The 26,909-nt window shown below is 45.1% G+C and overlaps 5 protein-coding genes across 10 annotated transcripts; 3 read left to right on the forward strand and 2 right to left on the reverse strand.

The window, feature by feature from the left end:
- The first annotated feature begins 4,076 nt into the window (after positions 1-4,076).
- LOC136958463 (histone-binding protein N1/N2-like) lies at positions 4,077-7,775 on the forward strand. Its single transcript, XM_067252379.1, has 14 exons — positions 4,077-4,110; positions 4,473-4,586; positions 4,757-4,837; positions 4,934-5,040; positions 5,162-5,422; positions 5,564-5,607; positions 5,709-5,788; positions 5,874-5,947; positions 6,063-6,251; positions 6,391-6,563; positions 6,760-6,819; positions 6,916-6,993; positions 7,370-7,460; positions 7,600-7,775. Exons 2-13 carry the CDS (start codon positions 4,486-4,488, stop codon positions 7,421-7,423), a joined length of 1,302 nt encoding a protein of 433 aa, XP_067108480.1. The 5' UTR covers positions 4,077-4,110; positions 4,473-4,485; the 3' UTR covers positions 7,424-7,460; positions 7,600-7,775.
- Positions 7,776-8,040: 265 nt separating this feature from the next.
- Positions 8,041-15,247, reverse strand: LOC136958462 (vasculin-like protein 1). 4 transcript variants are annotated; one of them, XM_067252378.1, is made up of 12 exons: positions 15,140-15,247; positions 12,451-13,786; positions 11,769-11,883; positions 10,920-11,049; positions 10,406-10,737; positions 10,178-10,253; positions 9,867-10,054; positions 9,596-9,739; positions 9,268-9,417; positions 8,883-9,007; positions 8,675-8,777; positions 8,041-8,566 (listed from the first exon to the last, which is right to left on the reverse strand). In XM_067252378.1, exons 3-12 carry the CDS (start codon positions 11,826-11,828, stop codon positions 8,393-8,395), a joined length of 1,482 nt encoding a protein of 493 aa, XP_067108479.1. In that variant the 5' UTR covers positions 11,829-11,883; positions 12,451-13,786; positions 15,140-15,247; the 3' UTR covers positions 8,041-8,392. The 4 variants fall into 4 exon arrangements, with proteins under 4 accessions (XP_067108479.1, XP_067108476.1, XP_067108477.1 ...); XM_067252375.1 differs by having other exon boundaries at positions 9,268-9,420; XM_067252376.1 differs by lacking the exon at positions 15,140-15,247 and adding an exon at positions 14,821-14,877 and having other exon boundaries at positions 9,268-9,420.
- LOC136958468 (transmembrane protein 69-like) lies at positions 14,858-17,174 on the forward strand. 2 transcript variants are annotated; one of them, XM_067252391.1, is made up of 3 exons: positions 14,858-14,900; positions 16,063-16,108; positions 16,262-17,174. In XM_067252391.1, exons 2-3 carry the CDS (start codon positions 16,070-16,072, stop codon positions 16,967-16,969), a joined length of 747 nt encoding a protein of 248 aa, XP_067108492.1. In that variant the 5' UTR covers positions 14,858-14,900; positions 16,063-16,069; the 3' UTR covers positions 16,970-17,174. The 2 variants fall into 2 exon arrangements, with proteins under 2 accessions (XP_067108492.1, XP_067108490.1); XM_067252389.1 differs by lacking the exon at positions 14,858-14,900 and adding an exon at positions 15,377-15,706.
- Positions 17,175-17,233: 59 nt separating this feature from the next.
- On the reverse strand, positions 17,234-22,153 carry ipp (intracisternal A particle-promoted polypeptide). 2 transcript variants are annotated; one of them, XM_067252374.1, is made up of 10 exons: positions 22,036-22,153; positions 21,219-21,672; positions 20,923-21,134; positions 20,507-20,726; positions 20,243-20,389; positions 19,924-20,091; positions 19,680-19,817; positions 19,315-19,437; positions 18,945-19,165; positions 17,234-18,727 (listed from the first exon to the last, which is right to left on the reverse strand). In XM_067252374.1, exons 2-10 carry the CDS (start codon positions 21,580-21,582, stop codon positions 18,503-18,505), a joined length of 1,818 nt encoding a protein of 605 aa, XP_067108475.1. In that variant the 5' UTR covers positions 21,583-21,672; positions 22,036-22,153; the 3' UTR covers positions 17,234-18,502. The 2 variants fall into 2 exon arrangements, with proteins under 2 accessions (XP_067108475.1, XP_067108474.1); XM_067252373.1 differs by having other exon boundaries at positions 17,237-18,727; positions 20,243-20,398.
- Positions 22,154-22,241: 88 nt separating this feature from the next.
- Positions 22,242-25,148, forward strand: snx16 (sorting nexin 16). The gene is made up of 8 exons (XM_067252387.1): positions 22,242-22,535; positions 22,625-22,977; positions 23,538-23,624; positions 23,723-23,871; positions 23,986-24,055; positions 24,305-24,441; positions 24,601-24,762; positions 24,895-25,148. The coding sequence occupies exons 2-8, from the start codon at positions 22,648-22,650 to the stop codon at positions 24,974-24,976; spliced, it is 1,017 nt and encodes a 338-aa protein (XP_067108488.1). The 5' UTR covers positions 22,242-22,535; positions 22,625-22,647; the 3' UTR covers positions 24,977-25,148.
- Positions 25,149-26,909: the final 1,761 nt, after the last annotated feature.

The following is a 26,909-nucleotide window of genomic DNA, read 5'->3' on the forward strand; positions in this document are numbered from 1 at the left end:
AACTGAATTGGACGCAGGTGTGTAGAGTTTAATAATGGAGTTTATGTTCATGTAGTTTAATATATACGTTTACACATAATATATAAAATGGGACATCCTGCAAATGTATATAAATGATCCAGGCTTCCCAACGGCTTCACAATACAAAGTGTGTAGACTCAGATTAAACACTCTGTAGGCCAGAGGCTTGCATCTCATGTATCTGTAATGCTTTTGCAGTTCAATCAAATTTGAAATCCGGACGTCTGGTCACCCTACTACAGAACGGCACAAGGATAATGCTAGTTCTGCCGGGCACTCATCCTTAACATCATTTTTTGCTCTGAACACAACAAAGCGGAAGATAAAACAACCGCTGCCCAGGGCTCGGCCACGGGCTCCCCCCAGGGTAGGACCGGGGAGAGTTGTCTTATTACATTTACAGTTAGTCATTTAGCAGACGCTCTTATCCAGAGCGATTTACAGTAAGTACAGGGACATTCCCCCTCGAGGCAAGTAGGATGAAGTGCCTTGCCCAAGGACACGTCGTTTTGCACAGCCGGGAATCGAACCAACAACCTTCTGATTAATAGCCCGACTCCCTAACCGCTCAGCCATCTGACCCCATCCAAACAAAGATGTTCTACAGTGTTTTTGTCCAAATACTGTTTTAATTGCTGCCACATTCTTTTTTGGATGTTGAGATGGCTCCTGCTGAGAGGACAGACCAATGGTTACTGTCAGAAAGGCTTCACTTGGTCCACATCCAATTTGGCTAATGAACAGCATTGCTGTTATGTCTGTTTTTGTCAATTACCCTACATGCCTAGACTAGGCCTATGACTTATGCACTTAACCAACCAGAAAGTTTGGCCTAGCCATCTCCCTCGCCGTGTTAATTGAGGCAGCTTTGCCCCTTTGATGATAAAAGCTCCCAATGTACCCAGAACTCTTCCATAAAGTTGGTGTTTAACACATCTCTGTTCCACAGTCTTCTTTGTCTCCATACACACAAGAAGGCAGCCAGTCATAGACAGTTGAATAAGGAGAAACATTGTATCCTTAGAGGAACTTGACTCAAATAAGAAAACTTTCATAGTTTCCACTTGTTGGTGAGTAACTTCTGTCCCGGATGCAAATTTCACATCTGAAGACACTCATTTAACCCAAACAAAGAGGAACTTTATCTACGTTTATATTATAGACACACAGCAGGTTATGCAATAGTCTAATGAGAACAAATCTAAACTAACTTGGAGGGTAAAATACAGTGTGTATGAGAAGATTCCAGTGATGTAGGAGAGAAATGTGTAAACTGCCCTGTTATCAGGCTATCATCTGGTAAATAGGACAATTAACCCCTTTGTTTTACAACCATTCAGTCTCATGACCCTTGACTTGCGAATGTAAATACAGAGAATGTGTGTCCGTACTCTACAAGGGATGAAGATCAGTGTGCATTGGACTGGTCATCAGCAACATTATTCAGGATGTTTGTTTCGGACAAGTAATTATTGAAATAGCTTCTGCCTATTTTGGTATCCAATCGAGCAAATAGATTTCTATGATACTTGAAGTGTATAGGTGAATTCCTTCACATATACAAGCCCATCTAAGTAAGCTTAAATGGTGTTTTATTGTTAATAAAAACAACATTTTTTGGCCTTCCAATGTCAGGATCCTATCCACTATTGTAACGTAAATGTACAAAGCGATAAAGCATAATATTAAACTTGAGTAAAAAGTTTGATACAATTTGAATTATTATTACAATCCCCAATATGACACATACTCATGAGCAGAATGGACATCCAATGCTGAGAATAACATACTTCTGTAAACATGTCAAACATGTCAATAACTTCTGTCCTATGTTCACAAGTATTTTGGAAACACACTTCACCCAATTTAGGTGAACTGTCACAAAACAAATCAACCAAGATAGAGAAGGTATTTCAGAAAACGTTATTTGTATATCACTTTTCAAATAAGTTTGACAAAATGCTTTACATTTACCAACAAAGCTAACAAACTGACACCAAGTGATAATGAAGTATCGATGTGAATCAATGAATATTCATTTAGCAGGCACTTTTATCCAAAGCAACAACTAGGGTATGTATAAAGTCTTGGAAGTCGCTTTGGATAAAGCGTCTGCTAAATGAATAAATGTAATAAAGAACAGCAGAAAAATGTTCATAGAACAACAGGACATCTATATAGTCAGAGTAAATATAGACAGATTCAACATAATCAGTCAAAATTGTCTGAAATATATTCAGTATGGTCTGAAAACCATAGCAAATGATCACTTGGTGAGAGACACAGTAACCCTCTAAATCAGAACCACCAAGTCTACTATCACAGGAAATGCTAATACATGTCATTTTGCGTTTGGAACGACCCACACGCCCCTCAACACCTCCTATATTTACAATATTAGATCATCAACGGAAAATTCCAGGTGCTTGAATTCAATTGCTTCAGAACAGAAAGGTGGTCAGCCAGAGTTCATCAGGTTTCTACCCAGTATGACAAAGCTTCCCTCCGTCGTTACAGGGGTAGAGTATAATTTCCTGTGTGTGTGCAGTCATGTTGGACTGTAGATCAGGTGTTACTGCATGTGCTGTCCCAGTAGGTGTAGGCCAGTAGTTCTTCCAGCGGTGGGTCATACAGAAATTCTCTCAGGTGGTGACTGCTGGGATAGCTTGGGCCCAGACATCACTGCTTTGGGGTTTTTCTATTGTGGATATTCAGGTGTCTCTTTGAGCTTTAGGCTTCTCTCTAGTGTGGATCCTGCGGTGACCTCTTACGTGGCCAGCCTGGCTAAAGGTTTTACCACAGAGGTCACAGCTGTAGGGCTTCTCCCCAGTGTGGATCCTGCAGTGAATGTTAAGAGTATTAGCATGGCTAAAGGTTTTACCACAGAGGTCACAGCTGTAGGGCTTCTCCCCAGTGTGGATCCTGCAGTGACTTTTAAGAGTATTAGCATGGCTAAAGGTTTTACCACAGAGGTCACAGCTGTAGGGCTTCTCCCCAGTGTGGATCCTGCAGTGACTGTTAAGAGTATTAGCATGGCTAAAGGTTTTACCACAGAGGTCACAGCTGTAGGGATTCTCCCCAGTGTGGATCCTGCAGTGACTGTTAAGAGTATTAGCATGGCTAAAGGTTTTACCACAGAGGTCACAGTTGTAGGGCTTCTCTCCAGTGTGGATCCTGCAGTGACTGTAAAGAGTTTTAGCCTGGCTAAATGTTTTACCAGAGAGGTCACAGCTGTAGGGCTTCTCTCCAGTGTGGATCCTGCGGTGAACGTTGAGAGTACCAGCCTGGCTAAAAGTTTTACCACAGAGGTCACAGCTGTAGGGCTTCTCTCCAGTGTGGATCATCATGTGTTTCTTGAGGCTACTGGATGAGGAAAGGCTCTTCCCACAAGAGTCGCAGTGATGTGTCTCCATAACTCTGGTCTCTCTTTGTTCTCTGTTTGGTCTCTCTAGATTCTGTCTTGGATCTAGTCTCTATGTCTGACAACGTTGAACTTAGGCTGTGCAGTTTTCCTTTACTTTACAAAAATGGTTAGCCAAGTAAAGGTTTTCATAAAATCATATCACCCAATATGATTTTAATGTTACAATTAATTACTGTGAAATTAACCTAGCCTTTTGGGGAGTTGGTACCCCCAAACAACACATTTTATATCACATTTTACACATAATATTGGTAGGCTACTATAAATTAATATAATATATATTATACATAATAATATAATATAAATTCATTTGAATCAGGTGTGTTTGAGCAGGGAAACATCTAAGACATGCAGGGCAGGGAGTCCCGAGGACCAGGATTGAGAACCACTGCCTTATGTAACCTCCCTGAAATTAGTTTTTGAAGGTTGGGATGTCTGTGAACCCAAAGTACAAGTAAGGAAACAAATTTGGCATTGCCCCGACCGTCCACGTATTCCAAAGTAGATATCAACCCGAAGGAGACCGGAAACCACAACTAGGTTTTCGCGCTAAATTGAAAAAACTACAACAAGCACAGTCGAGTAGCAAGAAGGCAGTCAGTGTATCCAGAATTATATTGACCGTGTGATTGCACTTTTTCATTAGACTTTCTGTTATAAATCCGGTATGTATACATTTATATATATTTAATATTTGTCAACTTTTAAATCTATGTAAACTTTTCAATCGCTTTCTTTTGTTCTGCGTAGAATAAGCCTGTGTGTTAGGTAGCTCTAGCTACCTATCACAGAGCTAGCTAATTTAGTAAGTACTGTAGGCATAGTGCGATTTCTCAGTATCGTAGCATAGCTAGATACTGTTATGATACAGTAGCCAGGTAATCTTCATTTAAGAAACGTAATCTCGTCTGGAAAATCAGACAAAGTCCAAAGATTAAGGTCGAAGATACTATCCCTCATTCAGCAGCATAGTATAGACAATGAAGATACCGTGAAACGGGAATGAGTGTTTCTTTTAAATCCTCAGTGGTAACTACACAATGGAGGAAGCAAATACATTGATTGGAACTGGGAAGAGACATCTCATCATGGGAGATGCAGTATCAGCGGTCAACGTTCTTCAGGACGCCTGTAGCATATTGTGAGTGTTTTACAAACTACGTAGTATTGATTCATTTAGGACTTATTTAGGATAGTTTGAGTGTTGTGCAACAGCATCCCAAGATTGCCAGGGTTGACACAACAAGGCCTTGAAATGAAAGAGTTGTAAATGTTGAAATGGCGAATTGTTTTGCAACCTGTGATTTCCAGAGCCAAGAAATATGGAGACACTGCTGATGAGTGTGGAGAGGCTTTCTTCCTGTGTGGTAAAGCTCTCCTGAATTTGGCCAGGTGAGTTGTCTTCAGCACCCTTGATGTGCTCAACACTTTAATCTTCCCAAAGGACCTGAGTGCTATAGAAGGTACAACCATGTTGTGTTGTTACAGGATGGAGAACACTGTCCTGGGGAACGCATTAGAGGGCGTACCTGAGGAGGATGCAGAGGAGGAGAAGCCCAAAGACTCCAACATTGAGAGCACTGAAAATGTTGATGGTAACCATTTAAATGATTTAGCATGTGACGTGTGCAGTGTTTCCCCTACCATTATATTAGGGGGGGGCGCCCCCCCCCCCCCACATGCCCCAACCTAGCCATGTCTTTTTGGTTTTGACAGAGAAGACCAGAGATGAGCTAAGGGTCCAGGTCTATGATGCCATGGCAGAGGAGGAGAAGAAGGATTCAGAGGAGAGTTCAGTAAAGGAAGACTCAGAGGGGAGTGGGTTGAAGGAGAAGGAACTAGTGACAAACGGCCACGTTAATGGAGCAGCCCCAGCTGATGGACAGACAAAACAAAATGGAGTGAACGGTGTTACAGAGAAGTCGTCAGCGGAACACCCGGAGGAGGAAGAAAAAGAGGAGGAGGATAAGGAAGGGGGTAAGGGACTTCTGTTCTCACCTACATACAGTTTGGACACGCCTCTGTAATAGCACATTCATTTTTAAATACAAAACAGGATAAATGCATATCCAATGGTTCACAGATGGTTAACCCACAATTAATTTTGTCTTTCTGAAGGTCAGGATGGAGAAGCAGAAGAGGAGGCCATTGAAGACATTAAAGTAAGACATGTCACACACTCAACTAATAACACGGGCATGGTCCTGTTGTGTAGTCCAGTTGTTGTCATGATACTAAACCAATCATGCATCACTCTTATCAGGACAGTGATGAGGAGGAGGAAGTGGGCAACCTACAGTTGGCCTGGGAGATGTTGGAGATAGCCAAAGTCATCTACAAGAGGTACTGTTCTAGCTTACTACCTTTCAGCCTCTAACTACTAGTGAAACCTTGCCTTGTTTGATATATCCCTGTTTTTGTTTGAAAGGAAAGAAAGTAAAGAGGACCAGCTGTTGGCAGCCCAGGCTCATCTAAAACTTGGGGAAGTTGCTGCTGAATCAGGTATACTTTTAGAATCAAGCTATGTCCTCCTACTGATGTCAAATATTGTTTTCGAAGACTCAGACACATATTCCTTCAGCTTGGTTCTTAACCATTGGTCTTCTGATTGTCCCAGGGAACTACCCACAGGCAGTGGAGGACTTCCAGGAGTGTCTGGCCCTGCAGCAGAAGCACCTGCCCAATGACAGCCGTTTCCTGGCTGAGACCCACTGCCAGCTGGGCCTGAACTTCACCCTCACCGACCAGTACAGCCAGGCCATCGAGCAGTTCAACAGCTCCATTGCAGTCATCAATAGCAGGCTGGGTGAGGATCTTCCTTTCTTGAGTTCTTGAACAAACCACAGCATTGGCGTACAAATGGCAGCTAGTCGATATTCTGAACGGCACAAAGGCTCATGATAAGTGTCACCTGTTTTTGCTAACGCCTGCTGTGTGTCTTCCAGCCAAGCTCCAGGTGGTGATTGAGCAGGCCGAGGGACCGGAGGCTGCCTCGGAGGAGAGGAAGGAGGTGGAGGAGCTCAAGGCTCTGCTGCCCGACATCAAGGAGAAGATTGAGGATGCGTCAGAGGGCCTGAAGACGGGCAACACTGCAGCGGAGGCCATCCAGGGAGCACTGGTGAGTTGAGGGTGGGGGGGAGGCTCCACCCAGAGTTGTGTACCTCTTCACATGATTGCTTATGAGGTCTTAGCGGTGAAGTGTGTATATAACACAATTGTAAGTGCCAGCTGTGACAGGAATGCTAAACTGAAGGGAGTTTTGACTTATGTGGATGTGAGAGCTCTGTCACAATGATTGTTCCATTTTCTTTTAGTCGGGTGAATCACCATTTCCAGCTCCAAGTGCTCAAAAAGGCACAGCCACAGCATCAGTGGTAAGTCAGACCCTCCCTGCCAGGTGACCCTGCTCTTCACTCACTCAAGCTGGAATCTCTATTAATGTCTCTGCCTCTGTTTTTTCCACCAATCAGATCCCAGTCAAATCCACCAATGGAAATGCCCCCGCAAAGTCAGCAGCATCTGATATCTCCCACTTAGTCAGGAAGAAGGTGAGTACATAGAACGTGGTGGATCTGCCAGTCGAGATGATGAGCTGCTCTCGTTGTGCTGCCTTCGGGTCACATGACCAAAGGTTCATAATGAACCATCGTTGTTTTTACCCAATACAAAAACAAATTAAAAAAAATGTATTTTAACCTTCACAATGTGGGGTGTCTGAGACAGCCCAACGGTTAAAAGGAAATGGTTCACTTTGTTTTTGTATGTGGTAAAGTTGTCGCAATACGACGGTGGGTCACAATGACCGATGGGTCAGAATGACCCGAAGATAACACAAGGGTTAAGACCTTGCCTTGTGTATACACATACAACCAGGGAGACTGTCAGACTGCTTTCTCAATGTCTTTTTTGCGTATGACTTGTCAGAGGAAACCAGATGAAAGTCCAGTTAAGGACGCCAAGAAATACAGGCCCCTGTGAACTGCAGAAAAGTGGTTGAGAAGACGGATGTGAAAAGGTGAGGCCTAGATTAGACCTGATCACAAAGCTTAACTGGTCACCTACTTTTTTGTGTATGAAACCCCTAGGTTCTTCATTTAAAAGATTCCTGAATCCCCATGCTACTGTGCTGAGTGTTTTCTGTTTCCTACCTGCAGCCAGTGAATCCTGAAGCTCCACAGTGATGCATCCTGTAGCCACCTGGAAACAAACCAAGCCAACCCACCGTTCATACTGATGCTGATCTACTGTTGTGTGGGGTTGTAAATATGCATTTATGTACGTTACCACTTTTGTATACCTGTTATTGTGTACCTGTATGCTTGATTTGTATGTCAATAAAAGTTAGCTTCAATCACATTATGGCTTAGAAATGGTAAGACACAACATCCAGGATGTAAATGGTGAAAAGCAGCTTGTGGTGTAACAGTAGTCCACAAATAATGTGAGAATGCACATCAGGGTTTCTGGGTTAGCCTGAACAGTTATGTCCTCAGTATGACTTAACCACTTCACTTGAATACAATCCATGTAAGAAAGAAATCTTCTGCATTTAGAACCAGAAATGAAACATGAAACAAAACCAGATTCATCTTGGAAAGAACTCAGCTTGTCAGGAACCAATTTTATTATCCTTAATGTGTCATCAGCATCATCAATGAAATGAGTTAGTCTGTTTGAAAGCAGAATCGTGTGCATTTGTTGCCCTTTTGTTGAACAGTCAGTTCCACAAAGCGAGGAAACAAGGGGAGGTGAGGGGCTGCAGTGAAGGTGGAAACGCAGGGAAAAAGACGTCTGGTGGAGGAGGACTCCCCCTTCACTGGGATATGATTGGTTTTCCCTTGTGCAAGAACGACAAAAAAAAAAAAAAGTCTAAATGGTGCTATTAAACTGAAGCTGACAGAAGACTTGAAGCAGGAGGGTGTCTTGGTGTTGTTGGGTAAAGCTACGTCAGGTGTGGATGCAGTCGTCATCGTCGGAGGTCTGGCTGCTGCTACTGGTGTCTGGTTCTGAGCCCTCCTCCAGGTGAGCCTCCGCCACACTCCTCCAGGGGGTGAAGTGGAGGGTTACACACCGCGCCCTCGGGACGAGAACTCCGTTCCTCTGCAGACCGTTCCTCTTCATCTGGAAAATCAGACCGTTACAAAGCAGCCTGGTTATACAGACAGATTTGATGGATAGTTTCTGTCCTCCTGGAATGTTAACACGGTCTACATGGACCTAAAGACAGACCTGTTCCGTTTTAGTCTGGAACTCTCTAAGCTCATCCTCAGTCAGGGGCAGGAAATTGTCATCATTTTCTGGGTATTCCTGCCAGCCCATGGCCTTCAGCAACCTGTAATAGGCCATAAATACAACTTACTGTGTGTGTACTATCGGTTTTACACCATAGAGTAGCAAGCTGAGCCAGAAAGAGTTCTGTGTGTGTGTGCTGACTCGCCTGTGTTCTGCCTCCAGGGAGCTTGACAGGTGCTCTGTGTCTGAGTCACTAAGGGAATGGGACAGGCCGTTCTCGTGGCAGAGCTCCTCGCTGTCGCCTCTGGGCTCCGGGGTGCTGCTTTCACCCTGAACATCACGGCATACACAAAGCTCACTATCCCTCATGACTCAAACCCACCCGGTACACTATATTTTAAAAACGACATGAGTCTAATTTTGTTGAATACACCGATAACCTTTTTTCTCTACGGCAACTAATAACATATATACATGTCTATCTTGCAATGATTGGATACATCCATAACTCCAACAATTCTCCCTATAGTCAAGGTAGGAGGGGCTTTAGCAGGCTACAGGGGCAGCTACAGGTCAGTAGTGGTCCTCACCTCTCCAGGGCTGCTGCTGCTGGCGGTCAGCTCTCCGGTGCCCTCGTCCTTCAGCGCTCGCAGGAACTCACTCTTGCGGTCCGGACCGCGACGCATCAGCTTCAGGCGTGACGGGGCAATGTCTATGGGAGGTGTCGTGCTGGAGGGATGCTGCTGTGAGGGAGAGAGTATGGGAGACAGAGAGGAACAAGGATAGGGAGAGATTAGAGAGAGAGGTGAGGCCATGCTTTTGTGTTGAACTGCTGGTAATGTTTTGAACAGCTGGACAATGCGCACATATTCCTTTGAGTTTCTGAAGGATTGCTTCCTAAAAGTGTGCTGCCCTCACCTCTTTGGGGGTGTTGTGTGGTGGGGTGCTGGTTGGGTGGCTGGGTTTGGTTGCAGAGACCGGGCTGGTGAAGACAGAGTCTCGGCCTGCCAGGTGGAGGCCAGGTTTGGAGATATCCCTCCCACTGGGCTTCCACTGGGCGCTCTGACACAAGAAACGTACAGGTCCCAATGAGACAGAGCAATGGACGATTTACGGTTTAGCCATTGAGAATTCTCTGGCTGTCCCAGCTTAATCAAGCTAAATGGACACCATAGGAGCCAACTATTACCTTGGTGACAGGCTTGGGAACCAGATTCTTGTAGACGCTGGAGCCTGCGATGGGTGCTTTGCTACCGTTGGAGGGAAGGGCACCAGCACTGGCAAAGCCTGCAGAGAAGGCGGTGCTGGAGTCCTCTTTGGAAACCTTCTTGATGACCAGCATTTTAGACACCATCTGTTTACCACTGGGGGGGTTCTCTGTGGAAATACGGAAAGCGAGCCGATTAGGCAGACTGGAGGAGGGGAGGGGGGAGAGGCAGGGGCTAAGGGACGGTGTAAATGAACCCAGCGATTAGTTTGAGGACTAGTTTGAAGACTAACCCCACACTCCTGCATGGGGAGGCACGGCTCTCATCTGGGTCCCCGGCTTTCCAGTTGTTTCAGGGTTGAGTGAGGGCTGTAGGAAGGAGGTGCATGCAGAAGAAAAATTAATAATTGTAGCTTCTACAATGATGATTTGTGTATCTGTGGTCACTGGTTTTATAGTCAACACTACCATGCCAGAACACACACACCACATGTTTGTCAGGGACTGGTGGAAGTACTTACAAAGTCCTCTTCTACAAACTTCAGCTTGTCCTCCTTGCTGTCCTTGCGTTCCTCATTGGGGAACTTGTCCTGAAAAGCGGTGGTCTTGCGGGGATGAAAGTTGCCGTTGCGTTGCCGGTGCCCCCCCTGCCTGTCCCTGTCCCCTCCCCCTCGTTTGGGGTGCCGTCCCTGGTGGTGGTGGTGACTCTCCTGCGGCCCCCGGGGGTTGCCATGCCAGCTGGGCGCCTCCTTCCAGCTGGACCCCCCCGCCAGTCCCCCGTGCCCCCCCTTCGCCACCCCTGAGTCCACAGAGTCATGTCTCAGGAGGAGAGAAGGCTGCTGCCAGCCATCACCTGAGCAGGAAGGAAGCCCATTGATTAATCTCTCGCCTGTGAGGCACTTAATATCTGTGGGGATTTAGGTTGAAACATGTCGGCAACTGTCTAGCCGGTCATGATATTGTTTGTAAACACTAAAAATGAAAAAAGGGCTGTTGTAAATATGAATGCGATTGATTGCTAGTGTCTGGGGTTACCTGCTGGAGCGCGCAGGGGCCCATTGTTAAAGAAGCCGTCCGAGGAGTTGTGTCTGCGTCGGCTCACTGAGACACGACCATCCCGGTGGTGATGGGGCTCGCCATGCTTCTCAAGGCTGGCAGAAGGGGACTATGGGTAGTAGGAAGGAAGCAACGGGGTGTCAAGGAGTGTAAAAACTCTTGTTCCTGAGTGGCTTCGATTGATATAACAAACGTGCCTTCTGTTAAGAATCTCTTAACCTAGCCAACCAACCCTTCTTCCCCATTTCCTTTCCCCCAGTCCAAACACTAAATGATTAGACAGGAGGACAGTATGTGTGAGTGGATCCTGAGAGGAGGTGAAGGAGCACAGTCCGGAAGTCTCTTTTCCAGACAGGTCACCTGGTAACCACCCTGACAGCCAGATTACACCCAGTTTATATAAACACTGATCTCATTTAGCTGGAGAGGCCAACCACATCTTTAAAATAAGCTCCTCATCCTTCAGCCACTCTGCTTGGGCAGTAGATTAACTTCAGAGCCTGAAGTTAGACTAGATGTGTACCCAGAGGAATTATCATAGCTAATAAAACCTCAATGTTCTGGCCGTGTTATCAAACTTAGGACCAAAATAAGTCACCTTATTTGTTTTTCCGGGAGAGTATGTGCAACCTTCTCCTGATCTTTGTTGGTTTGTGCAGGTAACCTGTCCCTGATCCCACAAATGACCTTTGAGGGATCATGCATGCACTTTGGCCTGCACACACACACACCTTACCTACAGTACAGGCAGTCCCAGTAAAACATACACACACACAAAAACACACACAGTCAACATGAGTCCCAGTAAGATGCACAAGCTGGGCTCACCTTGGCAGGCTGGGGTGTGGAGAAGTTGAGCCAGGCAGGGACAAAGTCATGCTGCGCCATTTAGGTCCAGTGTTTCCGGTCAGTGGATTGAGGCATCAAACCTCATGGCAGGGATCTAAAAGTGAAAAACAAAATGTTGTTAACTTAACACCAATATGCACTTGCATACTACTTCTTCACTTACGATACTGAACGCATTCAGTAACTCTATAAAAAGATCAGTATTGTTCTTTTTTCCCCAGATTCTTAACGTTAGAATCATCTCCCCAGAGATATCCCACAAGGTATTTTTAGCCTCCAAACAACAAAGATAAACTTCTGCTGCAGCGGTGCCTATGAGGTTGATGGCTGCGTGACAAGGATGAGGGGGAGAGTTTAACAACTCAGTGTCAAGCAGCTTTACTGTCATTTGCTTTAACTATTCTAGCAAGACACAAGTATCTGTGACAACCAACCCAGGGTTGAAAATGACATTTAACTACACTGTCAGGGTCCTGGAATAAATAGCATCCTCAGTAACTCATGTCAGGGAACTCTAATCACTATGATAGCGGTGGCCACTACTCTGAGGGAAAAATCATTGAACATTACAACTGACTCCGTGTGCGCTCCCAGTTAAGCAGAGGACATCCCAAAAGGTGTATGAACCAGCGGGTCATGTGAGGAAGTGTGGAGAAATTACCCCAGAGTCAGGGGCTCTGATGTCCTCTGCCTCCTCTCTGGATCTCTCTGGATGTGCTCCCACAGACCCTGGCCTCAGAGTGCACCTGCGGATGGAGAGTTGCCCGCCGCAAGCCCCTCCTCCAGGACAGCACAGCCCCTTTCCCCAGAGGCAGACCCAGTCGTCCAGGGTGAAGCGTTAGTAGGCAGGTTACTGGATCGCAGGAATGATCTGGAACAGTGATCCAGAGGACTTTGGAATGGGGGTGGAGGGGCAGCTGATTTGACAGGTTGTGGAGAGTATTGTACTGAGCGGCTCAAGTAAGGGGATGTTTTGTAATTGTTTAGAAGCCTGCGGACTCCCCCAGAATATGTCTTGAAGCTAGATTCTTCACCAACTCCTTTGTTACAACTCAAGAGGCGGACACAATGCCGTCGGGATAAATCGTCAGGCCGTTTAGTGTACTGATTGGCAAGCACAGTTGATTGACGGGTCCAATAGGAGAGGCCCACGCAGGTTGTTGGGTGAAATGAGGAAGCAGTCTGTGGAAGCGCTGGGGCATTGATTTATCTGTCTGAGTGAACAGGACTGGTTCACCTTCACGTCCAGGGGAGAGGGAGGTTCCAGCGTGTTCTTCAGCTACACCAGAGTGCCAGCTTGTATACCTCCACCTCTTACCGAGTCATTTTTGTCTCTGCCCAACTGCGTGCACAAAAGAATCTGTTTCAAGACAGTCTTTACTTTCCAACAGAGATCACCGAATACCACAGCTCACCTCATTAAACTGGTGAAAAGGCTGTCCCAAGTCGAAGAAAAACAGTTTCCTGGTTTCAAAGTCACATGACAATAAAGGAAGTGCAACCCACTGTTACATTGCTGTCATCTTCAGTTTTAGTCAGTGAAACTTTGATACTGCAGGACAGTGCATGATGAAGTTGCCATTCAACGTGTGCTTAAGACAACTGCATCCCTCAGTGGCCCTTGTCTTGTGTTTTCATAATCTGCCTTGCATTTACATTTGCTTGCTGCCAATGGATTTAGGCGTGTTTGTCCGTTTGCAGTAAGCAGGTGCAATAGTTCAGATTTCATAGATGAGTGAGTTAACAGTAGCAATCCCTTGACAGTGTCCTAAAACATTTGGGACTCCTTTGTTGAAAAACAACTGTTCCATAAAGTGGGACTCCTTCAAAAAAACTAATGAAAATGTTTTCCTTTTTTTAAGCAGAAAAGGAGTTGGGAGATACAATGTGTCTGCTCTGTACCCACTCCTTATTCCCATAGGCTGAGCTTTTCCCTACTAATCCGAGTATTTTCAGACCTTTCCAAGTTTTCAACATGGGCTTCTATAGACCGAGATCTGCAAAAAAGGGGGAAAATTAGTAGACAATCAATTACTCAGAATGTAGGGTTCATTTAGCAGAACTGTAACATATGGAATTGCCTAAATAACCTAGTCCTCTATTTCTCCAGGTGCACACCTGCTTATAGATAAGCACATTGTAGCTATAAGAAAGAATAAGAAAAAGTGAATGTCTCTTAACTTGCGTAACACATTTAGTGAAGCCAAATATAAACTCACATTTAATAGGATGGCAGAAACAAGAAACGGATACTTTTGAGGACAAGCAATATCACATATCATATTCAGATTCCCCTGTTTCAACAATGAGTAAGCTTGTAAGAAATATTCTTACAATACATATAGCTTAACCTTGATATGAACAGCTAGGCTTCTTCGTTACTCCTTTGCCTCTAACAAAGTCCAGTAAGGGTGTGTCATACCGTAAATACAAATAAGAGCCACCATAATAAGACATAAAGATCCCAATACTACATTACTAACGCAACTTTGTCCTCAAACAATATTTTATACACCAACTATAGTTTATCCTGATAGACGTGAGTAACATAGAAACATTACTGTCAAATGGTCATAGCTAGCCAAATGGTGCATGGCATGATCATGGCACAACGACCGAGGACATGCATCAGGCACGGGAAGTGAAACTCCCATCTACTCTGCCTACATAATAACTCCCTTTAGGATTTATATTACCATGTCAAATGGCAACCACAACCAGCTAACGACAGCTTGATAACATTAAAAGTAATGCACGCTGCTGCTATTTAGCTACCTAGCGCAATAAATACCACTAATATTCCTTACCGTGACTAGCTAACTAGCTAATATTGTTTATAGGAAGAACTGCATGAATTGGGACACACTAGTGCCTGCATTTCCAATAGTGTTAATAAAAAGTAGCTCATTTATGTGTTATAATGTTATATTTGATAGCAAATACGGCCTCTAACCATTGCTGTCAATTTTCTGCAAAGGTAAACAGACCTGGTACGTTGGAAGAACAACACAGTTTCAAAATGGCCACCTACTGTAAAGCGCCACACAGGGATTCTGCACTTCGTTTTACAATTTCTGGGCTGCACTGTGTACATCCGCCGGTTCAGCGCAGGTACATGCTTAATTTTAAAGTTGTCCAGTTAAAGTAAAGCACAAAAGCCATTACGAAAATCTGACACAAGTTCACAAACGATATATATATATATCCAAATCTCTATATGGTCCGTTATATAAATAGCCCCATGACAAATTCGAACGTACACGCTTTGCGGTCCATTGATGTCCAGCAATAATAGCTTAGGTCAAACTAACTTAATCATTAGCATTGATTCCTTAACGTCAAAAACCTACCGAATCGAAGGAGAATGGTCTTTATGAACGATCAATACCCAACAACATATACCAGTCGGTTAATATGTAATATATAACCGATATTATATAATATAATATTCTCTTTCATAGATTTAATGTGTCTTTTGCTAAAAAATAGCATTTGTTGTTAGCTAGTTATTTACATTTCTGGAGCCCGACAGATCGGACTATGTAGCGAAATCGTCTGATGTACTAGGACCCTAGAAATAAGGGTAACTAGCTAGCCTAGCTATCAGGGGTATATTCACGACGGCTTTATCGGTGTTCTTCATTTCATAATGATGCTTCCTAAATAATCAGGGCCACATCGGGAATATAAGCCTACTACTCAATATGATATTGTAATACAAATGTTCACTTTTGTGTTGATCCTGTATTTAGAATATAAACCTGGTCATATATTCAGTACGTTGTATAGACTGAACAGAACCATTTGTGCGCTCTTGAACACACCGCTGCCACTGCAGGCCCACTAATCGATCCACGAATCATAACTTCCATGGCATGGGTAGTACAACTTGCTAAGTCAAACACGTAGCCTATGGGGTAGGTGTGAACGACCTTCTCAAGTTAGTGGTTAATAAGTCAGCTACTAGCTTTCAGTAACGGGTCAGCTTGGTAGTTTCTAGTTAGCACTCGTGATGGTAGTAGTAGTGCTGGTGGTAGCAACCAAACGTAGCTAGATATTACAGCTAGTCCGTGTAACGACATTGGTACAACCCCCTCACCATACTGATACTAGAATTGTCTTGAACAGCAGACAAATGTTGATTAGTAAGGTATCCTTTAAACTCCTGACATGTCCGAGGCATTTTACCGCGACAAAGCTAAGCTAGCTCTATAATAACAATAATGTTCATATATTACTTGATGTGACTCGTCGTAATGCTTATCTCTCTTAGGTTGAAAATGATGTCATTGGTTTTGAGGAGGCACTTGAGTGGAGGGGTAAGAAGTGTTCAACTCTGTCTACCAGCAAATTGTTTTTTCAAGTTATATCAAGGACTAGGTTGTCTGTTATCTGGGAAAATGGTTTTCACCTTTAATCAGTACTAATCTATTAGGTCTATGTTACTAACACAACCTCTTTCCTGTCCCCAGGGTCCAGGATGGCGAGCTCTCAATCATGATGTCAAAGTGCCCAACTGCTTAGCAAAGAGACATGTCATTTACACCAGTTCCCACACAACTTGCTTTACATCAGTGGTCTCCTGGTCAGCGTCCACCAGGCTGGGTAGCCACAGGCCTCTGAGTTGTTCTACCTCCTATCTCTGCCAGGGGCGTCCTGAAGGCCCAGAGAAAGTGGAGGGGCAGAATGGCTTCAGTTTGAAAGCCCTTGTCACAGCACCCAAGCCTGCGCTGTACCTCGGCTTCTCTGGCCTTGCCCCTTTCTTGGCAGCCCCTCTTCTGATGGCTGTGACCCAGTCTTACTATCCAGAGGTAGCCTTTGCTCAGGTGGTTTATGGGGCTTCCATTGTGTCCTTTCTAGGGGGGGTTCGCTGGGGCTTTGCCCTCCCTGAGGGCAGCCCAGCCCAGCCTGACTGGATGAACCTGGGCAACAGTGTGGTGCCCTCGCTGCTTGCCTGGGTGGCTCTGTTGTGTAGGGACAATATCACAGAGGGAGCCCTGATCGTTGTCATGGGACTGGGACTCTCCCTGCACTATGATCTGACCCTGCTGCCCGGCTACCCTGGGTGGTTTAAAGCCATGCGGACAATACTCACTCTGGTGGCTACATTCTCCCTGGTGGCCACACTGACTCTGAAGAAGTTCTGTCCTGAGAAAAAGATCAAGGCACTTGAGAATTGACTATTCTGAATACTCAAAAGTTGAGGAGGAAAACTCTAAGAATTACAGTTACTCACACTAAAAAGCTCTAGGAGTGAAAAACAAAAATGTTGGATCAGGTGTTTGGACATACCAAGCCAAGACATCTGTGTCTGATTATGTGTGACTGTTAATTTATGGCAAAGATATTGATGGGGAAGTTTATGAATAAAGCTTATGAAACATTTTCCTGGCTGCTGTCTTGGACCAGGACTCTTTTACCATATATTTTTTTTATACTGTTTAAATCATTTAAGGTGATAAAAGTTTAAAGTTTAAAAATAAACCAGTGAAATATCTGTTCTGTTTAATAAAAGTCTACACATGGTCGTCCATCAATAGAACGCTGACATTTTAAAACACACTAACCCTATGTTGGTGCTTGAGGTGACGAGTTCCATACTTGACTGAAATTGGTGGCTACACCAACCAACACTGATATTTACAGTAAATATTTCAAAACCATAGTTGCCCATCAGCAGCACACAAAGACACAGACACGCTGAACAAAATTACTGATTGGAAACAGTAATGAGGGACATAACCTCTGCAATCAACATTAGTTTTTTATAGTTGTGAACTCATTTACAGCAGAAACCTTTCAAATTAAAATGTCTAACTAGCATTAAAAGCATACTGTTTGTATATAGAGCATTTGCTCAAGTAATGTTGAAAACGTACTGCAGTCTCCGAAATGTGTACCGTTAGCAGCATTAAATCAGATAAGACAGTGACAACCACTCGTACATTCTGGAGCACACCTCATACACAAAGCAAATGGTGTAAATCAGCATACTCACAGGTTCTTTGTACAGGAATCAGGAAATCCCTTAGGGCATAGAGAACCAGTTCTAATGCCCTCATGGTAGTAAATTACCATACATCCTAGAATGACTAATGTTGTCTTATCCATATAAGATAAAGTAAACAATGAAAAATAATTATACACTTTTAAGCTGGAACGTTTGGTGGGAGTCTTTTGTAAGGAAAGAAATTACACGTTTAAATGAACAGTTTGTTGGCAGTTTTCCAGTCATATTTGGCTCAGTGTTCAATGTACTTAGTAAGTAAAGTGTGACGTGAAAAGGTAAAACAAGCACTTAATAACAATGTAGAGTACTCTTGATATCCATCAATCCAGGCCTACAGAGTTTTGACTAACTTTAGACCCGGCTTCTCCAAGCCTTTGTCTTGAGAGCTCCTTTTCTGTAAACTTTGCTCCAATCCTAAAATAGCACACCTTATTCTAATATAGATGTGCTGAATCAGGTTAGTTACAACTGGGGTTGGAGAAAGGGGGCTCTCCAGGAACAGGGCTGAATAGCCCTGATCAAGACTAACTAAAGCTACTGTGTTGATAAATGTTGGGTTTCTGTTTATGGGCCAGGGATGTAGCATGTGGACATGTAGATCCTACAATGGCTGGCACACAGACCGAAAGCTGATGAAGGCCATGTTTGAAACAGTGGGTAGAAAGACTGGTATTTGACTTGGGAACAGTTCCACTGGGGGCTCTCAGAGCACGGCCACCCCTCCGTCACAGCGGCTGGTAATCATGTTGCCAATCTCTGTCCAGGTGTCCAGGTGAGGGTCGTAGATCTCCACCGAGTCCACCGTCACTGGTGCTGAGAAGTCTCTACTGGAGGCCCGGCCCCCGACGGCATAGAGCAGACCGTTGACTGCTGATACAGACACCCCTGCCCGTGCCACTGCCATGGGGGCCACCTCAACCCACTTTTCCTGAGAAAAGAGATAAATAACAATAAAAAAAATCTTTGGCACCCTGAGTTCATACTATATACATAATATATTCAGACTTTAAACTGTATCAACCAAATCATCTCTAGACGTAAAAGCCCCTCATCTAAATGGCTCTTAAACAAGACGTGACCCATTTGAACTTTTGGGACTGTAGCAGAGGCAGAATAGTGCCACTACCCCGGCCCAGGTTCCTCACCTCCTCTGGGCAGTACTTCTCCACCGTCTCCAGCGACCCCAGCGCCTCGTTCCAGCCTCCCACGGCGTAGATGCAGTTGTTGAGGCAGGCCACGCCCACGTAGGCCCGCCGCGTCACCATGACGGGCAGCGCGCTCCAGCGTTTGGAGATGGGGTCGTATACCTCCGCCGAGCGCAGCTCCACCCCCTCGTCACTGATCCCCCCGATCACGTAGATGAATCCTGCAGGGCGGTCACGGTTGGGTTAGCTCCATACAGCGGGTTCTTTCACCTCATAGCGTTGCTCTCTGGGATGCAGAGGTGCAGGCATGCATGTAGATGTAGATAGACCTAGTTAGGCAGTACAGCCACCTCTATGAGGCGAAACTAACCCTGTAACTCGCAGCAGCCGAAATAGTAGCGGGGAACGGCCATGTTTCCGATGATCTCCCACTTGTTCTCGGCCGGGTCGTAGCGCTCCATCGTCTTCCCAATCTCCGACCCGACCCAGCCACCTGCAGAGACCCCGGGGCCCCGTCACAGGCAGACCCATTTACATCAGATCCCCGGTTATCCAATGAAAAGGCTTTTCAACTCAAATGTTCTGTTCTGTTTAAAACATGGCTCCGGTCTATCAACGGATTGGTTAAAAGATGATAGTGGTTTATTTGTTTCGGCAAATAAGAAGAGGGACAATGAGAAGTGTATGAGGTTTTAACTATGTGATCACAGCCTTAAGCTGGGAAGAGGGGTTTACCTAGGGCGTAGAGCGCCCCGTGACAGGGGCACACCCCCACACCACAGCGAGGGAAGTTGAGAGAGGCCACAGCCGCCCACTGTTTGGTCACTGGGTCGTACCTCTCTGTGCAGTCAAAGATCATGGAGTCCTTCTCACCTAAGGACATTTATTTGTTACGATATAGACAGAACATAGCATTACACCGTCTAATTTCCTACCTCCTGTGTTGCTTGGGAAGTGCTAGCCATAATGCATGGCTCACCTCCCACAACGTAGATCATGCCCTCCAGCACGGCCACCCCTAGCCCGCTGCGGGCCTGGTGCAGGGAGGACACGGTGGTCCAGTACAGACTGAAGGAGTCGAACCGCTCCACACAGCTCAGGGCCCGGCTGTCACTCCAGCGGCCGCCCTGCAGCCGAGTGTAGCCTCCTGGGATAAGAAGCTACCAGTGTCAGGTACATGAAACCTATTCAGAACAACTGAGACAGTGCTGTCTGAAGACCTCAGCATTGTGTGCAATTCTACATAATTTTGGGGGGATTAATATGCATTGGGGTAATATACTGTGTAAAAAAACTACCAATGGCATAAAGATATTTCCTGGCCTTCCTCCTGGGCCTCATCTTGGCTGGCTGTAACAGACTGTACATCTTATTCTCCTTGGGAGACTTGCTGACTTCGGTGTATTCCCTCAGCAGAGTCTGCAGTGCCACCCGGAGGCTGAAGTCTGAAATGCCTTTGGTGAGACCATCGAAGATCAGTACAAGGTATGCAAAAATGCATGAACCAAAATGTAAACACATGAAGTACTGTCATCAGCATGACAATGGCTGCCACTGTTCACCTTCGATGTACTTGAAGAGCCTCTGAGGGGAGAGCAGGGGGAAGCGGACTGGATCCAGGACCTCCACCACATACTTCTTCTTCCTGGCCACATCCTGGAGGACCCAGTCCATGGCGGCGGTGAACACCTGGTACTCATCCTCGATCCTCAGCTCCTCGCTGCGTAGCAGCTTCACCAGCTGATCCTTGGACAAGCCCCAGAACTCATCCGACACGCACACCTAGCAAGGGTGGTTCGGAAAGCTGACATGACCTCAAATTTTTCATCATACACACAAAAACCAACAGAATGTGGGTTAGAGAGGGAAGAGAGCAGAGGTGGAGCTAAAAGAAACACGGATCTACCGACAGATAAGTGAGGAGAGAACGTGGGGGACCGGACATGATAGAAGCAGAGACAGAGGAAAAGGCTGGCACCTCCAGGAAGTGGACATGGATGTAGTCCTCAGTGAACTCCAGCATGTCCACACAAGCTATCTGCTCCAGGAACTGGTAGATGCCCACACAGTTGGAGGGGTCCAGGTGTCCCTTCAGGAACTCTCCACAGATAGACACCACCTCAGACAGCTGGAGCATGTCAGCTGCCACTATCAATTCCTGAACGTTCTCCACCGACACATTGATCGTACCTGAAGGAGATCAGGGTGTTCAGTAGCGCAAGACTCAACCAAACTGAGAAACCAAAGAAAGAAAAGCGCTCGAGAGGACCGCACCTGTGTAGATGAATTCCACCAGGACTTCAAAGACCTTGGCCTCCACTCCCAGGATCTGCACCTCTTCCTTGTCAGCCTCACTCATCCTCCCAGAGAACAAGGCAGTGAAGTAGGGGCTGCTGGCAGCCAGGACCAGCCTGTGCACACGGAACACTCGTCCATCCACCCTCAGTCCGACGTCACAGAAGTCGGCACGCAGGCGCATCTTGTTCATCTGGGCCAAGATGAGCCGGGCATAGCGATCTGAGCCAAAGAGGGTCTGCTCAGCAGACTGAACTGTAGCAGCAGGAATGTAACCACAACCACTGTATTCCGAAATGGAGGTGGAGGCAAGGGGTAATCGAGGAGGACTCAGAGAGGACATTGTGGTTCTGTAGCAAACAGGGGTACTTTCCCCCTCCTCACTTTACAGCTTCATGCCACGGGATTGTCCAAGGAGGCACATGGTCTGACCCTATAGCAGTGTGCAGAGAAAGGAACACATTGAACCATCACAATGAATAGGAATGAAAATGGCCTACAAATAGCCTATTCATGTCTATCACGCCAACTGGCAACCATGCATTCGGTGGTAGCTTAAAATCCTTCCAACAGGCTCAATAACGTTATATTAACCATATGTCTGGTACTGCATGTACATGCATTATGCACTAAACTGATAACGTTACTACTGTAGAAGCTCAACGTTAAGTGACTGATTTTCTCTTTCAGTTGTAACTATCTAGCAATTATAGACTAGCAGCTAAACTTGTTGACCATAACCCATTTGCCATATTCGAAACGTATCATTATTTGACTTGAAAGGACAAACACAAACCAGAACAGCTAGCTGAATCCTTGTTGTCTGGGTTAGTGGCGATGGCTAGCTACAACAAACTTCCGTCTGCAGACTGACAGTCGAATCTACTTCCCCTAATCGTCTGCACACCCTGAAAAGCAGCTGCTAGACCTTATTAAACAAACGTCGAACTGTCTGTTTTTTAAAGAACGTAGAACTACACGATGACGAATGAAAGTTTTACTGATTTAGCTACCGTTTGAATATACGTTTTAAAGCAGCAGTAGAAGTAACATAGTGTCACAAATGTCCAACGTGTGACATCGATACCATGCCGAGCAGAGCACATGATGTTGTTTACATTTGCTTGTCCTAATATCTTCCCAGAACCGCAGAAGTGCTGCACATACACTGTCGTCACATGGGCTAAAGGTTGTCGCGAGCAGTTTTTTCAACTGTTTCCTACGGAACAGTAACCACCGTGAGCAGGATACAACAGCAGCTTCGGTTCATACAATCTTGAAGTTCCTGGAAAACAGGTATGCGACATTACTATTATCTAATCTCAACCAATTAATAGATGAAAGTGAATCACTCTAATGGTCGATTTTCAACAATCTTAAAACAGCAAAGGAGGCAAGATAACAGAGGATGGCCACTCCCTTTGTCCCCGTGCCAGTCCCCATGCAGCAGCAGACCCAACCAGTTACCTGCAGTTCCTGGCCCAAGAGGACTTCTCCCTTGGGAAGTCCATGTGACAGCTCCCCCACGGGAAAGACCACCTGGGAGAGATCTACAGGATGTTTAGGAGCGACATTACCCTGTCCTAGTCTTCCCCAAACAGAGGGACATGGACGACCCAGCAGAGGGAAGCAGAGATGTGTCCAGGAAGATGGGACCTCCAGAGATGACTGGGAAGAACGACCGAGCACTCCCACCCTGCTGGGATATGAGATCATGGAGGAGAGGGCCAAGTTCACGGTGAGGTTTGAGGAGGGGACACTGCTCTGGAGGTTGAAGTTTCACCTACATATCATGTGACCCAATCCAAAATCATAGTTATTTCAGAACATTTAAGACTGATGACAAGATGTCTTTGTTTCACTGTAACCTAGTATATAACCGTATCTATGCTGAATTTAATATACTACAAGGTTACTTCCTTATTGAGGAAATTAGACTGTAGACTGTTTTGTTTGGTTTCAGTTGCTGTATTTGTTACATAGATCATGTGGGTGAACATAAATGACACATGGCTACATGGTATTAAGTTGCGTTTTGTATTGTGTGATGTGTTGAATGGCTTGAGGCTCCCTTTCTAAGGAGTTGAACTAATGTCCCTGTATGTGTGCTACACTGGAATAGAGCGATTCACAGTCACAAGTCTGAAGGGTGTCCTTCTCTTAGCAGTGGCAGCTGCTCCACAGTCTTACTCACTCTTTCCAGGCAAGCCGCAGGAACTGTGACACACACACACATACACACACAAACTGTTTATGTGTGTGTGACTGTGAGTGTGTTTGTCAATGGATTTCTTGCAGGTTTATAAGATCCTGGTTAAGAAGAATCAAGAAGATAGTTGGGTGATCTTCAGAAGATATACAGACTTCTCTCGGCTCAATGACAAGGTGAGATTGGGAATTAAAAAAAAACTTTCAACTGAGTTGTTTTGTTGTTGATTTGCTACTAATCCTCTCTCTCTCTCTCTGTGTGTGTGTGTGCACAGCTCAAAGAGTTGTTTCCAAGGTTCAGGTTGTCCCTGCCGCCCAAACGCTGGTTTAAGGATAACTATGACATGGAGTTTCTAGAAGAGAGACAGATCGGCCTACAGACCTTTCTACAGAACCTGATAGCACACAAAGACATTATTAACAGGTACCTACAGGGTGTGTGTGTGTGTTAGAGAGAGAGAGAGTACGTGCACGCCTGTGTGTGGGCAGGCAAACCGGCGCCGCTCACTAAATCTGAACACACATTCTTCACAAACAGTGCAGTGGTCAGACAGTTCCTTTGCCTGGATGATCCTCCAGGTCCTTTCGACAGCCTAGAGGAGAGCCGGGTAAGTTCCACAAACACGCAACTTAAATCTTCTTTCTTGTGCAATATGTAACAGCCTCTCAGAACGGGGCCCCAGTAACTATCAACGCATACGGTCCTGTTAAACTCCGGAAATTGCAAGAGGACCAATAATCCATGTTGCAGACATTTATTCCAATACATTACAGTGGGGGTATCGCAGTGTATTCGCAACTAAGCAAATAACAGTTCATACAGCCTGTGTTAATGATTGTTGTCTCCCTGTCTGCAGGCGTTCTGTGAAACCCTGGAGGAGACCAACCACCGGTTGCAGAAGGAGCTCCAGGAGAAACAGAAGGAGATTGACTCTCTCAGGAGAGCTCTGGAGGAGAGGGAGGTCTCCATAGCACTCCTGGAGCAGAGTGCGAGGTGAGGAGAAAGCCGTTAGATGGCTCCTGTCCATGTTCATAAAGGAACGGGGAATGGGGAAGCACATCTCTGTGTGTCAAGTCAACACGGTTTGGTGATTTATCTATAAGAATTCAGCTCACTAGATGAACTGTTTGTTGATGTTGCTCTTTGTCTTAGTGGTGACTCCCCCCACCCAGAGAGCCCTGAGAGTCCATGCAGACTATTAACAGAGAGCAGTGAGAAGAGTGCTGAAACCAGTACCAGCACAGATGGACATGGAGACACTGACCGAAGATCAACCGAATTTGAGGCTCGGCCAGAAACAATGTGTGGGGAAAGGTACACTTAGTGTATTTTAGTCTGGTGTTTTAGTAAACTGACTGTCCAACTGACCATGAAACACTTGAAAGTCAACGGCATATTATTCTTCTTCCTGTAATTGCAATGTTGACCTTGAACCTATTTCTTCAGCTGCGATGACCAGCGGACAGTCAAAGGTCACAGAGTTCAATGGTGTTCTCCAGTTGTCAATGGTTGCCCAGGACCCTCCTGAACTCCATCCTGATTTTTGAAGAACATGATTTCAAGCTCAGTTCATTTCTTGAACATACCCATTTACTGACAATTGATATACTTTACTGCTGCTCGTTCTTGCTGTTTGTAATTGCAAATCATCATTGTAAAAGAACAAAATAGTATTTAGTATTAAAATGTATATTTGTTTATTTGTTGGATTTTTTTCTTGCCATGCTACAGTACAAGCAATAAAGTCCCCAATGTAACCTTTTTGGCCCAAGCACACACATGCAACACACACATCACAGTTTCAACCTTCAAACCTTGGCAAGGCACATAACACGTCATTCCCTCATTTGGCCACAAGGAGGCAATACAAGCATGTTTGTTCTTGTGTCAGCCTGCGATACAACCAGTGGGAACAGGAGGTTCTGTTCCCTGTTCTCAACACCTTCTAAACCGCTTTTCACACATCAGAGCCCTGCCAAGATGAGCTTTGCTACACCGTTCTGCATTCCACGTTCTGGAGCTGTGATTGGAGCATCAGATCTAAATAAAACGTCCTCGGTTTGTCCTAGATCTGTCTTGTTGCATCTACCTGGATTGCTTTGTCTGTTCGATTCTGCTTGATCTGTCACATGCGTCCTGCCTGTTGTGACTGTCCTACACTTCTTCTTTGTAGCATCTGTTGCTGTACACTGTTGGTTATTATCCTTGTTGAATTTTCCTCTCAGATTCTTTTTCTTGACTTAATTGTCCAATACTGGGGGTGACAAGGGACACTGGGTGTATCGGGAAGAGGAGTAAAAGTGGGGTTATAAAGTCTATAGAGGCATTTCATGCCCTATAGCCATACATCTCAGTTTTCTGTAAATGTGTTTTCTTTTGGGTGTGAGCAGCTTCACTTGCACAATGCACAGCATAACCAAATCTTTTATATATAAAAAAAGACATCCGGCAATTTCCTGTTTTCAGAAAAGAAATGAGGCCAAGTGTAATAGAGAACCTTGCTGATCATTTCCGTATACTAAGTAAATATTTCAAACTCCATATGCTTTACATTGCAGACTCTGCATGGGTTTGAGAACCGAACTCTTCTACTCCAAAGGGAAGACGATAGGCAACTGAAAAATAGAGAGCGCAGGGAAACACACACATGTAAATACAAACTTAAACTGTGGTCAGGATTTTTTTTTTCTCACCAGAGTGTGAAAGTTACTGCCAAACAACTGCTCCCAAGATGTGCGTTTGTGAACACAAAAAAACGACAGTGCATTCACTTTGACGGGAGACATTCATTTCCAAACTCCTCAGGGTGCCTCTGTTTCATTTTAAATCGGAATGTGCCTGACCTCTTTTCATAGCCTTGTTTCAAAGTAACACAATGTCCAAGCAGTACGTTATTTTCTCTCCCCAAGAGTGAGAAGACCCATATGTTGGTGAAGTGTAAGCTGGTGCACAGTTTTACATGAAGGGTTGAAAATCTCTGCAACAAAGATATTGGACTGAGGGGTGATTAAATCAAAACAGGTTCCCATGTGAACAGATAACTGATGGCCTGATCTTGTTGAATATTTTTTTACTTGAATTCTGTCCAATCAAGCCTGTCATAATTGCTGGTCGTATTTGGTTGTGTTTTATTAATTGCTTTAATGCAACCAATTGCAGGAAATTCTGGAAAAGAGGAACGTTCAGCTCAAGATGGCAATGGCTAACCCCGTCAGAACCTGGTCAGTTGTTGGTCTTTATAGGAACAACGTTCTTTAGAACTTTCCCCAAGTTTTAATCATCAAAATGAAGCAGCGCTCTACAGCAGTTAAACTCTCATACAAACACAGGTAGGCTGGCTAGATATGACAGTTTATGTCATCAACCAATGGGATGTAAGCATCTTGACAAAGTTCCAGGAGGCAACTGAGGTGTTGGTGAGGCTCTTGGCTCGTGGAAGCCCTTCTGCCTAGTTAGCCCAA

The sequence above is a fragment of the Osmerus mordax genome, chromosome 16 (assembly GCF_038355195.1).
Source record: "Osmerus mordax isolate fOsmMor3 chromosome 16, fOsmMor3.pri, whole genome shotgun sequence".
NCBI classification, from domain to species: domain Eukaryota; kingdom Metazoa; phylum Chordata; class Actinopteri; order Osmeriformes; family Osmeridae; genus Osmerus; species Osmerus mordax.